At 40.1% G+C, this 13188-nt stretch overlaps 1 protein-coding gene across 1 annotated transcript in view; it reads left to right on the forward strand.

Moving 5' to 3' along the window:
• LOC139381654 (voltage-gated delayed rectifier potassium channel KCNH1-like) overlaps window positions 1-13188 on the forward strand; it is a 92787-nt gene that overhangs the window by 15108 nt on the left and 64491 nt on the right. Inside the window, exons 9-11 of the mRNA XM_071125334.1 lie at window positions 8607-8633; window positions 9544-9701; window positions 10778-11049. Coding sequence (XP_070981435.1) covers window positions 8607-8633; window positions 9544-9701; window positions 10778-11049 — 457 coding nt within the window. The remainder of the gene's footprint in view (window positions 1-8606; window positions 8634-9543; window positions 9702-10777; window positions 11050-13188) is intronic.

Raw genomic sequence — 13188 nt, forward strand, 5'->3', positions numbered from 1 at the left:
TACACCAGCCTAATCTCGGGAGTTGATAGGCTTGAAGTCATAAACAGCTCAATGCTTGAAGCACAACATAGAGCTGCTGGCAAATGCATGAAAGTGCTGTTTGAATGAATGCTTACGAGCCTGCTGCTGCCTACCATCGCTCAGTCAGACTGCTCTATCAAATATCAAATCATAGACTTAATTATAACATAATAACACACAGAAATACGAGCCTTTGGTCATTAATATGGTCGAATCCAGAAACTATAATTTCGAAAACAAAACGTTTATTATTATCGCATATGCCCTGACTCTGCGTGCAATGAACTCAAGAGAAGTGACACAATTTCACCTGTTTAATATTGCCTGCTAACCTGGATTTCTTTTAGCTAAATATGCAGGTTTAAAAATATATACTTCTGTGTATTGATTTTAAGAAAGGCATTAATGTTTATGGTTAGGTACACGTTGGAGCAACGACAGTCCTTTTTCCGCGAATGCGCACTGCATTGATTATATGCAACGCAGGACACGCTAGATAAACTAGTAATATCATCAACCATGTGTAGTTAACTAGTGATTATGATTGATTGATTGATTGTTTTTTATAAGATCAATTTAATGCTAGCTAGCAACTTACCTTGGCTTCTTACTGCATTCGCGTAAAAGGTAGGCTCCTCGTGGAGTGCAATGAGAGGCAGGTGGTTAGAGCGTTGGACTAGTTAACTGTAAGGTTGCAAGATTGAATCCCCGAGCTGACAAGGTAAAAATCTGTCGATCTGCCCCTGAACAAGGCAGGTAACCCACCATTCCTAGGCCGTCATTGAAAATAAGAACGTGTTCTTAACTGACTTGCCTAGTTAAATAAAGGTGTAAAACATATATATATATATATATATATATATATATATATATTTATTTTTAAATCGGCCAAATCGGTGTCCAAAAATACAGATTTCCGAATGTTATGAAAACTTGAAATCGGCCCTAATTAATCGCCCATTCCGATTAATTTGTCGACCTCTAGTGTGTGTGTGTGTGAGTGACTTTGTTTTCAGTGTGTGTGTGTGTGTGGCTGTGTAGCTAAAGGCCTCTCTGGGTTTTGCGGTTCTCTGAGTCCCCCTTCTCCACGTTTACGACCAGAAGCTGCTCGCCAAGAGATAGTAAGGGAATTCAAGGAAAAGGAAGATTATCTTTGAACGGAAAGAAAATATTCTCCAAAGAGCAGCATATTAGCGCCGTCCCTCCTACCTTCCACACACATTCATTAAATTATGGAATTAAACCCATTTATCCATGAGCGTTAAAGTGTTGAGGCTCAGGCACATATTACTTACTGTATGACTCAGACTGCTGCAGCAATAGGAAATATAGCGTTGCTGTCATTTTCAGTATGTTAAGTGCCTTGCTTACTCAGTCTCCTAACCAGACAATTCAGTAGTGTGTCAGTAGTCACATGGTGATGAGGTATAAATACACTACATCACCAAAAGTATGTGGACACCTGCTCATCGAACATCTCATTCCAAAATCATAGGCATTAATATGGAGTTGGTCCCCCTTTTTCGCTGCTGTTACAGCCTCCACTGTTCTGGGAAGGCAGGTAGCCTAATGTTTAGAGCGTTGGGCCAGTAACCGAAAGGTTGCTGGATCGAATCCCCTAGCTGACAAGGTAAAAATCTGTTTTTCTGCCCCTGATCAAGGCAATTAACCCACTGTTCCCTGGTAGGCCGTCAATGTAAATAATAATTTGTTCTTAACTGACTTGCCTAGTTAAATGAAGGTTAAATAAAAAATATATTGAACTAGACTGGGGCAGCCCTAGCAGGGCAGAATCATTTTTTGGGACGAACTGACTTGTTGGAAAGGTGGCATCCTATGACAGTGCCACATTGAAATTCACTGAGCTCTTCAGTAAGGCCATTCTACTGACAATATTTGTCTATGGAGATTGCATGGCTGTGTGTTCGATTTTATACACCTGTCAGCAACGGCTGTGGCTGAAGAGCCGAATCCACTCATTTGAAGGGGTGTCCACATACTTTTGTATATACTGTATAGTGTAGATTTTGAGTCTCAGGTAAACATGTCTCAGAGGCACAGATTAACAGAGTTGGGTTCCATTTCAATTCTATCAATTCATGAAGTAAACTGAAATTCCTTTTCAATGAGGAAAATGGGAATTGGACTTTAATTTTTTATATGAATTGAAGTAGAATTGACACCAACCTTGTAGATACATACTTGAAGATGACTCAGATATATTTTAAGTCCCAGAGTGTATTGGGTGTGAGTTCCAGATATTTATGAGTTCATAATCTCATACAGCCAGAACTAAAGTCTTGCATAATTATGTCAGATGCTCGATTCATTTCTGGGGGGAGACGTGTTAGAAAAGATATTAGAACAAGAAGCGAAAGCAGGGAAGTAAAAAAATTCCTCATTAGTCGTCAAATCCCACACAGTCTGTTGACAGACGCTACGATACCAGTTATGTTACTTGCATCTGTCCACGAGAGATTCATGACTTGCTGCGGTTGTGTTGAGGTTTGACCTGGCTGCCCGCAGACGTTAACTTTCTATAGCTTTCTATGCCTATCTATCTCTTCTCCATGGCTCTGTCTGTGGCCTTTGAAGAAAGTATTGGATTTGAGTTTCCAGACTTCCTGTTGAATGTGTTTTGACCTGGCTGCCTGCAGAGAGAGGCCTTCACACAGCTCTCTCTGGGTGCTCAAGTGTGGTGTGGGTAACCTCACTGTCTTTCGCCCAGCGCGCTCTATCTCTGTCACTCTCTTCTCCTCTCTTAGTGAGCTGGCTCACTTTCATTTTTCTTTTCAGTGGAAGTGTTAGAGAACAGCGGGGTAATTAGTCCCATTGCCCCCGCCAGAACCTCCAGTGCTACCTTGTGAAGAAGTTCTCATTAAATGGAGCTGGGAAAAAATAGTCTGCTTGCCTCAAAATCCAGACTGAATCACATTTCAATGGTGGAGTGAAACAGAACTGAATTCAGTCTGGATTTTCAGGCTAGGAGTCTGCAGTCCAATACTAATCCACTGGAAGAGTCAGTCAGTCACTGCTTCTAATGTTTTCATGTGTTTTACATGTGAATGCTACCCTTAGCAGTCAGTACAGCATATGATTTGGAGACTGACGTCTCACTGAAGTGCAGTGAAATGGATTGCTTGTTTCCTAACGGGCAAGGTGAAAGCAGGAGACTAAACAAAACAATACATTATCTTTCTCTTTTTCCTCCCATTTCAATCGTTTTTCCCTTTTTTAAAATCAGCTTTTGTATGGCTGGTTTGACATCTGCTGTAATTTTGTATCAGGGGATTCTGGATTTCTTCTGTCATGATGGAAATTAGATCTCTGGTGGAGGGGATAGATGCCAGTATTGCATCTGCAGCAATAGAACTAGAATTAACATAGTTTTCGAAGTGTAGCTGTAGTGTTAGCAGTGCAGCTAGCCAGGCGTGCAGCTACAGTACTGGATTAAATGAGCTTCAGTGTAGTGGTTAGCATTAGCAGTACAGCTGTCCAGGTGTGCGGGTATAGGACTGGATTAAATTAGATATTAGCACAAAACAGCTAGGCAGGTATTACAAGACTGGCTCAATGAGCTCTGTGTAGACATTAGCCAGTGAAACCATAAGCATTAGACAGGAAGATGATGTATGGCCATTGGCTAACTAATGTGTGATTGTCTGTTTGGCTATGCAGATGAATATGTACATAGGCCTACACATAAACAATGACTAAATCTCGGATATGTGTGTGTTGTCTAATCTTACGTAGTTGGTCAAATATTGGTCAAATGGAGCTCCCACCGAACAGGAAGCTGCACCCTCACCCCTAAGTAATAAAAAATTATCTAATTTAAGATGCTATAGATTGCTCTATAATCAATACACTCCATTTACCTTTCCCCGAATCAAGCCAAATAGGCACCTCGGAAGTTTCTCACAGAGAATCAATCAATCCCACAGACAATTATGGTTGAAACAGTGCCATGTCTCTCTAATGAGTCACTGAGTCCAAGTTGCTAAAGGAGCTCTGTAAACTTGACCCCCTAAAAACATCTGGGTCAGATAGTTTAGACCCTTTCTTCTTTAAGGTTGCTGTTCCTATAATCACCAAGCCCATCTCTGACCTTTTGAACCTGTCTCTCCTTTCTGGGGAGGGTCCCATTGCTTGAAAGGGAGCCACGGTTAGTCCTTTATTTAAGGGGGAACATTAAGATGATCCTAACTGTTATAGGACTATTTCTATTCTGCCCTGTTTATCAAAAGTGTTGGAAAAACTTGTCAATAATCAACTGACTGGCTTTCTTGATGTCTATAGTATTCTCTCTGGTATGCAATCTGGTTTCCGCTCAGGTTATGGATATGTCACTCTCGAGCACCTAGATGTTCTTTACCATTCGGCCGTTAGATTTGCCACCAATGCTCCTTATAAGACACATCACTGCACTCTATAGTCTTCTGTAAACTGGTCATCTCTGTATACCCGTCGCAAGACCCACTGGTTGTTGCTTATTTATAAAACTCTCTAAGGCCTCACTCCCCCCTATCTGAGTTATATACTGCAGCCCTCATCCTCCACATACAACACCCGTTCTGCCAGTCACATTCTGTTAAAGATCCCCAAAGCACACACATCCCTGGGTCGCTCGTCTTTTCAGTTCGCTGCAGCTAGAGACAGGAACGCGTTGCAACAAACACTCAAACGGGACAGTTTTAACTCAATCTCTTCATTCGAAGACTCAATCATGGACACTCTTACTGACAGTTGTGACTGCTTTGCGTGATGTATTGTTGTCTCTACATTCTTGCCCTTTGTACTGTTGTCTGTGCCCAACAATGTTTGTACCATGTTTTATGCTGCTACCATGTTGTGCTGCTGCCATGTTGTGTTGCTACCATGTTGTTGTTGCTACCATGTTGTTGTCATGTTGTGTTGCTACCATGCTATGTTCTCTTAGGTCTATCTGTATGTAGTGTTCTGTTGTCTCTTTTGTTGTGATGTGTGTTTTGTCCTATATTTTTATTTCATTTATTTGTATTTTTAATCCCAGCCCCCGTCCCTGCAGGAGGACTTTTGGCTTCTGGTAGGCCGTCATTGTAAAGGAGAATTTGTTCTTAACTGACTTGCCTAGTTAAATAAAGGTTAAATAAAAAAATACAAATAATGGATAGTCGAATAAAAGACATGAGCTGGCGCACACACAGAGAAAATGATTTTATGTAGAGGTGCTGACTAACGGCGAATAAACTATAAGCTATTAAAATAGAGTTGCACACTCTATATGTAAACTCCCTGTAATTTATTGGGTAAATGACCTCTCTTTTTTATGTAGCTTATCTCTAATGGTTAGTAACATCGAATGAAACACATCAGACTTTGAAATCTATTAAATATTCTTATTCTGAGACTCTTAGTGAATACGGCCCTAAAGGATTTGGATATGTGAAAGCACGGGTTGTAATAGAGGGTAAAGGCACTTAAATGCTATTTAAGCACCATTTTATTTGGTGAATTATAACGTTTAGTGCATCTCTGGGTCAGTGTACCACGGAGGGGTCATTAAACGGATTTAGAGATGGATAACGTTACAATTCTAGGCCTATTGATTACTCAGGTCACCTTCATTATTAGCATGCACTGCACAATGTGCACACCCTTCACACACACGTGCATGCACATGAACACTATAGGCCCTACAGGGCTAGAGCTTGTTGCTGCTGTTAGCTGCCATTTAGGCAAACCAAACTGGAGAGTTTAGTGTCCTGATGTGTCGCTCAAACGCATCCATTTAGTGAGTTGTTAGTTGATGAAGGCCCTGGCTGTGGTGTAAAGTGCTGCAGGGGTACTTAACATGAGCTGCACCAAGTCTGTTGTATCTGCAGGTACAGCACTTTGTCAGCCTCTAGTCTTTCAGCTTCTCAGCGCCTGGTTAATGCTGACAGCTGACAGACACCAGGACATTTTCTGTTAGCCTGACTAGGTTCTGTCCAGCCAGCTGCTATGGACAGTGAAAACAACATTTTCGTTTCTGTATTACTGGGAATTCATGTCATTTATTTGAAGTTGATCATCAAGCAATGTTTGTACTTTTGGTTCACGATTTGTGAAGAATCTTTATAGGCTTGGTAAAGGATTTGTGAAGCATCTGTATAGGCTTGATCAAATATATGTGAAGTTTTCATTAAGCCATATGAGTTATTATAACATTATAAAGGACTCTGCATTATACCTACCTGCAGGCAATAAGTATAGTGTTACTAAGGAATGTTTCCTCTCAAGTGGGGACAGCTTATTATACTTGTAGTTATCCTGATATGCGTTCAGTAAGGTAAATAGTAGCAAACGTAGGCTAACACATTTCCTTTGTTTTGTGTCAGCCGTGAACATTTGCTAACGCTAGCTAACAGTCTGAGGTAGTGTGAGACGAATGGAAGTGTCTGTTTCAGGTCTAAACTGTCAGTACAAATATTCAAGTGGCCATGTAGGCTTTTTCTACATGTAGTAGGAATAGCAAAGGTTTTTTCAGTTGATAGCTAAAGAGCCACAGTAATAATTACAAAAAGGAGGTATATACAGTGCCTTGCGAAAGTATTCGGCCCCCTTGAACTTTGCGACCTTTTGCCACATTTCAGGCTTCAAACATAAAGATATAAAACTGTATTTTTTTGTGAAGAATCAACAACAAGTGGGACACAATCATGAAGTGGAACAACATTTATTGGATATTTCAAACTTTTTTAACAAATCAAAAACTGAAAAATTGGGCGTGCAAAATTATTCAGCCCCTTTACTTTCAGTGCAGCAAACTCTCTCTAGAAGTTCAGTAAGGATCTCTGAATGATCCAATGTTGACCTAAATTACTAATGATGATAAATACAATCCACCTGTGTGTAATCAAGTCTCCGTATAAATACACTTGCACTGTGATAGTCTCAGAGGTCCGTTAAAAGCGCAGAGAGCATCATGAAGAACAAGGAACACACCAGGCAGGTCCGAGATACTGTTGTGAAGAAGTTTAAAGCCGGATTTGGATACAAAAAGATTTCCCAAGCTTTAAACATCCCAAGGAGCACTGTGCAAGCGATAATATTGAAATGGAAGGAGTATCAGACCACTGCAAATCTACCAAGACCTGGCCGTCCCTCTAAACTTTCAGCTCATACAAGGAGAAGACTGATCAGAGATGCAGCCAAGAGGCCCATGATCACTCTGGATGAACTGCAGAGATCTACAGCTGAGGTGGGAGACTCTGTCCATTGCACAAATCTGGCTTTTATGGAAGAGTGGCAAGAAGAAAGCCATTTCTTAAAGATATCCATAAAAAGTGTTGTTTAAAGTTTGCCACAAGCCACCTGGGAGACACACCAAACATGTGGAAGAAGGTGCTCTGGTCAGATGAAACCAAAATTGAACTTTTTGGCAACAATGCAAAACGTTATGTTTGGCGTAAAAGCAACACAGCTCATCACCCTGAACACACCATGCCCACTGTCAATAATGGTGGTGGCAGCATCATGGTTTGGGCCTGCTTTTCTTCAGCAGGGACAGGGAAGATGGTTAAAATTGATGGGAAGATGGATAGAGCCAAATACAGGACCATTCTGGAAGAAAACCTGATGGAGTCTGCAAAAGACCTGAGACTGGGACGGAGATTTGTCTTTTAACAAGACAATGATCCAAAACATAAAGCAAAATCTACAATGGAATGGTTCAAAAATAAACATATCCAGGTGTTAGAATGGCCAAGTCAAAGTCCAGACCTGAATCCAATCGAGAATCTGTGGAAAGAACTGAAAACTGCTGTTCACAAATGCTCTCCATCCAACCTCACTGAGCTCGAGCTGTTTTGCAAGGAGGAATGGGAAAAAATGTCAGTCTCTCGATGTGCAAAACTGATAGAGAAATACCCCAAGCGACTTACAGCTGTAATCGCAGCAAAAGGTGGCGCTACAAAGTATTAACTTAAGGGGGCTGAATAATTTTTCAGTTTTTGATTTGTTAAAAAAGTTTGAAATATCCAATAAATGTTGTTCCACTTCATGATTGTGTCCCACTTGTTGTTGATTCTTCACAAAAAAATACAGTTTTATATCTTTATGTTTGAAGCCTGAAATGTGGCAAAAGGTTGCAAAGTTCATGGGGGCCGAATACTTTCGCAAGGCACTGTATTTGCAGCTTCACTGTAACATTTTGGAATATTCATTCAAATCTTTCAACTGGAATTGTTACTAAGCAACATGTTTGCCGCAAACAATGGCCTAACTGATACAGTAAATCCAGTGTGGCCCATTGCAACGCTCTGAACATTCCACCATTTAATAAACCCCAGTAGTCATTCAAAAAAAGTCTGTGAGGAGATTTGGTTTGGTGTCTCTGAACTGTTGTCTTTTTTTCCCATCACATTATCCTTTTTTACACGAATATGATTTACCTATTAATTTGTATGAATGTTTGAAGTCATCATGGTTTTATCTTCTTATATGTCTACTTTTCTTCTGTTTGATCATGCTCACGTCTTTATTTTCTTCCTCATCCCCCTGTTTTGTTCTGTTTGCATGGTCCCTCCCCCTTCTCTGTCTGTGTTTATTTGTGGAACGTGAAGAACTGGAACCGTCGAGCTGTCACTCAAGTAGGCCTTTCGTTATCAAACCCACTTTGATTGAGTTGGTTTGGGTCAAAATATGATTATAATGATATGATAAAAGATTATTTTCACATTTGCAATTGATAAACACAGACACATAGTTGATTGACCGTATGTGCTGTGTCATCCAGGATAAGTTAAAACTTAAACACACACACACACACGCTCCACTCAAATGGATTTACATAAATTGACATAAACAATATGGTCTTTCATATAAATACATGTTGTGTGATGTATCACCCTGTTTTTACAAATGCATGTTTTTTTCTGTACTCTGTTCATGATTCAGATAGAAATCACAGATGGTGAGTTGAATGGAATACATGTTGATTTCTGTCACATCTCTAATGTGTTAGATCATATTTTTTTGTGTTGAGTATACGACTCCAAAGGAAGTCTTTCTTTCCTTTAGATTTACCCCTGGAACTTGACAATGGTGTTTTGATTGAATTCATGAATAAAGACCCTAGCTAGTTGTCTTACAGTAAATGAATGCTACAAGTTCAGTGTGAGGTTATATCAACTGGGTGCAAGTCTATGGCTTGTATCACAGCTGCTTGAGTACACCCTCATTTTATAGTCATAACATCCCATGAATATTATTAACGTCTAGGAAAGACTTCTTGATGCCAGCACACACATTCAGTATCCAAGGACTCCCTGGGAAAAAGTGGCAAATGTTATAGAGTGGACTATCCTGGTTGAGAGAATAGTACATGCATACAGACACATACATTTTGTCAACATGTTGAGATATGTTTCAGTCTCACGAGAATGCAGTTCTAGGTTTGTTCATACTTTGAGTAATGGCTCCTAAGCTACAGGTCCACCCTTCAGTTTCCGTAGAACGTAAACATTATGTCAACCTTTGCCTGATCTTTCTCTCTCTCAGGGGATCAGCAGTCTGTTCAGTTCTCTGAAGGTTGTCCGGTTGCTGCGCTTGGGCAGAGTAGCCCGTAAACTGGACCACTACATTGAGTATGGAGCCGCCGTCCTCGTCCTGTTGGTGTGTGTCTTCGGCCTGGCTGCCCACTGGTTGGCCTGCATCTGGTACTGTTCTGTTAAGACTGATTTACTGTATATTAAAGGTAGACTCAGTGAAATGACGTTGACACGAGCAGCACCGCAGCTATTGCGATAGCACAGCTCTCACACAGTCACACAAAGTATCTGCGCATGTGCAGGGGTTCACTTCACGCTGTTACAACGTGGTAGGTACGGGACCAAAATATCAGAGAAGTTTAGCCTTGTGCTTCAACACTCTTAGTTGTTGCGGAAATTGACTAACTATGCTGTTAACTTTGTGCATCTTCGTCATATCGCTGAGTCTACCTTTAATGGGTTATGACAGTACCCAATTCTCTTATCCGGGAACTGGCACACCTGATTTAACTTGTCAAGAGCTTGACGATTAGACAACAAAGATGTGAACCGTCTGTTGGTCCCCGAGGAGAGAGTTGGCAAAACCTGTTATAGGAGTTAATAATGTGATATGAAGTCATTATGTTGGTAACATGCAAATAAACTGTTATCCTATTATTCATATAAATTATCACAATGGCCAAAACAATCTGGCTACTGTATTTGTTAATTGCAAATTCCTTCAGTGTTTCCGTTCCTCTCTGATCCCCAACTGTGGCATGCTTTTTTCTACTACACCTGATTTAATTAATCAACAAGATTAGTTGTGGATTAGTTTACAAGTTGCTATTGGTGGATTAGAACAAAAATGCTAAGTGAGAAATGACTGGGGAGTTACTCAGTAGTGGATTGAGAAACACTGCCTTTAAAAACGGTCATGCTCTGTAGTGTTGACAGTGTAATGAAGGAGAAGTATGTTTCTGTTTCTCACCCGCAATGTTTTGTAACTTTCGTCTTACTCCCTTAAGCAAAGTGAACAAACCTCTAACCTGTGTGGTAGAGGCAACCCTAACGCTGTCCTTTCCCTTTCCCCTAAACCTGAACATGAACTCTTTCTCATCTCAACCTAACAGGTACAGCACCGACCTGGTTTTGGTTCTTGTCTAACTGGGCTTTAACAATAAAAAGGATGCAATTTTGTAGCAGACCTCCATTGTCCTACCAAGAGTTGCTGAATATCTTTTAATCTTGACTAACTATAACAGGTACAGCATCGGTGACTATGAGGTGATAGACGAGGAGACAGGCATCCTGCGGACAGACAGCTGGCTGTACATGCTGGGGGAGACAGTGGGCTCGCCATACCGCTTCAACGCCAGCGGCACAGGGAAGTGGGAGGGCGGCCCCAACAAAGACTCGGTCTACATCACATCTCTATACTTCACCATGACCTCTCTGACCAGTATAGGGTTCGGAAACATCGCCCCCACCACCGACGGAGAGAAGATCTTCGCTGTCGCCATGATGATGATTGGATGTAAGTATATGGGACTACATGTTTTTCTGTCATGATATAAGGTGGTGTTTCCCAATCCTCTCCTGGAGTAACCCCAGCCAGTCCACATTTGATGCATTCCAGAACTAGCACAGTTGATTTGGGTAATGAGGGGTTTAGGTGGCCATTTGAAACAGCTGTGATAGTTCTGGAATACATTGAACTGTATTGTTGTTTAAGGGCTTGTAAGTAAGCATTTCACGGTGAGGTCTACACCTGTTGTATTCAGCGCATGTGACAAATAAAATGTTATTTGATAAAATATGTGGACTGGCTGTGGGTACTCGAGGAGAGGTTTAGGAAACACTGATTTAAGTGCCCTCTGTGGCCTTATTGGCATTTTCCCCATGTGGTAGCATTATGAATTAATTAATTAATGAGCCCCTCTCATGTCTCATGATGGAATGTTGTTGTTAGAATTGAATTAATTGGATATAGATAAGTGAAACACTGGAGTAGCACTGCTTTGGTAATATGAATTGATTAGACCAACCCATCAGCTCATAGCCCCTTAAACTGTCTGCATCGATGACCCTGCACTCTATCCAGACAGGAAACAGGGAGCACATCAAACACTCTTTCGTCCTCAAAACCATGCTCTAACACAATTTGTGTAACAACGGTTATTTACATAACAAAGGCATGAGCATTTGAAGAGTTTCATTCCAAAGTGCTATATGTCTATTTTCAGACATTTTGGTAAATACATATATATTTGTTTACAACTTTTGAAAGAGATTGGTGTGTTTTTTCACCATCTAATCATGGCATGGGCTTCTTGAACGATATACATGTATTTGTTTGAAATCTATCACTTGATGGTTTCTTTTCAGAGAGAAAAATAATCATGTTTTGTTGCAAAACGCTATGTTCTCAGAGAATAGTACTATAGGTTTTATACAGTGAAATGTGACAAATAACTAAATTTTTAATAAAGAACTGTACAAATGATACATTTGTGACATCAATATTTAAAAATCTATATTTTTAAAGAATCAGTACAGTAATATGAAATCTGTATGTAAAATATTTGCATTTGACATTTTAGTCATTTAACAGATGATCTTATCTAAAGTGACTTACAGTTAGTTCATTCATCTTCAGAAAGATAGGCGAGAAATCAACATATCACATTCAAATATACAGGATAAGTACCTTCCATTCCAGCTAAACAATGGATATAGCGTTTTGCAACCAAAACCCATTTTAATACACAAAAATCAAAAATCAAAAAATCAAAAAATCTGAGAATAGTAAAATTTTTCCACAAACATGAAGGTACCCATTCCCCAATCATTTTGGATGAAAAAACACAAATGTGAAAAATTGGTGGATATAGTGTTTTGGAACGAAACTCTTCAATTTGTATAGAGCAAGTAATGCGTCTGCCACTCATGAGCTGCTTGAAAGGTTAATTCAGGGTTGATGAGATTCAAGTAGTCTTTCATCTGTCTCATCCTTACTGTATCTCTCAATCTCTTCAACAAAATGGCTGTTGTTACTGTAACTCTGATAATCATGAATATCATATCTGTCAAAGTGGTTATGGAAAGATGTAGGGAATGATCGTACCCCATCCATCCTTTTGTATTCCATCCATTCATTTCATTTCCTCCATCCTATTCAAGTAAGGTTACTTCTAAAGATAGCCAGAGACTGACACACGCAGACAGAAGCATGCAATATAGAGCAGACATGTTTTTTTTTTTACCATCAGGCTCATTGGCTCTCAGTTGTGGTAGTAGCAGTGGGGGAGTAGCAGCAGCAGGAGAACCTGGGGAAATATACTAGGCAGTCAGTGGCAGTTGATGCCTTTCAAGATTAGGGAAGGCATGGTCTTATTTCTATTACAGCATATTGAATGACTGTCATTCATATTCCATTCACCCAGCTCAATCTAACATCGATAGGTTTAGGCTACTACATGATACTCAAATTTGCCCTATACCCATTATGAGGTTGCCACAACCTAGCCTACGAATTAAAGTTTATAATGTACGCTACCATTCAAAAGTTTGGGGTCACTTAGAAATATCCTTGTTTTTGAAAGAAAAGCAAATGTCCATTCAAATAACATCAAATTGATCAGAAATACAGTGTAGACATTGTTAATGTAAATTA

The sequence above is a fragment of the Oncorhynchus clarkii genome, chromosome 23, assembly GCF_045791955.1.
Source record: "Oncorhynchus clarkii lewisi isolate Uvic-CL-2024 chromosome 23, UVic_Ocla_1.0, whole genome shotgun sequence".
NCBI classification, from domain to species: domain Eukaryota; kingdom Metazoa; phylum Chordata; class Actinopteri; order Salmoniformes; family Salmonidae; genus Oncorhynchus; species Oncorhynchus clarkii.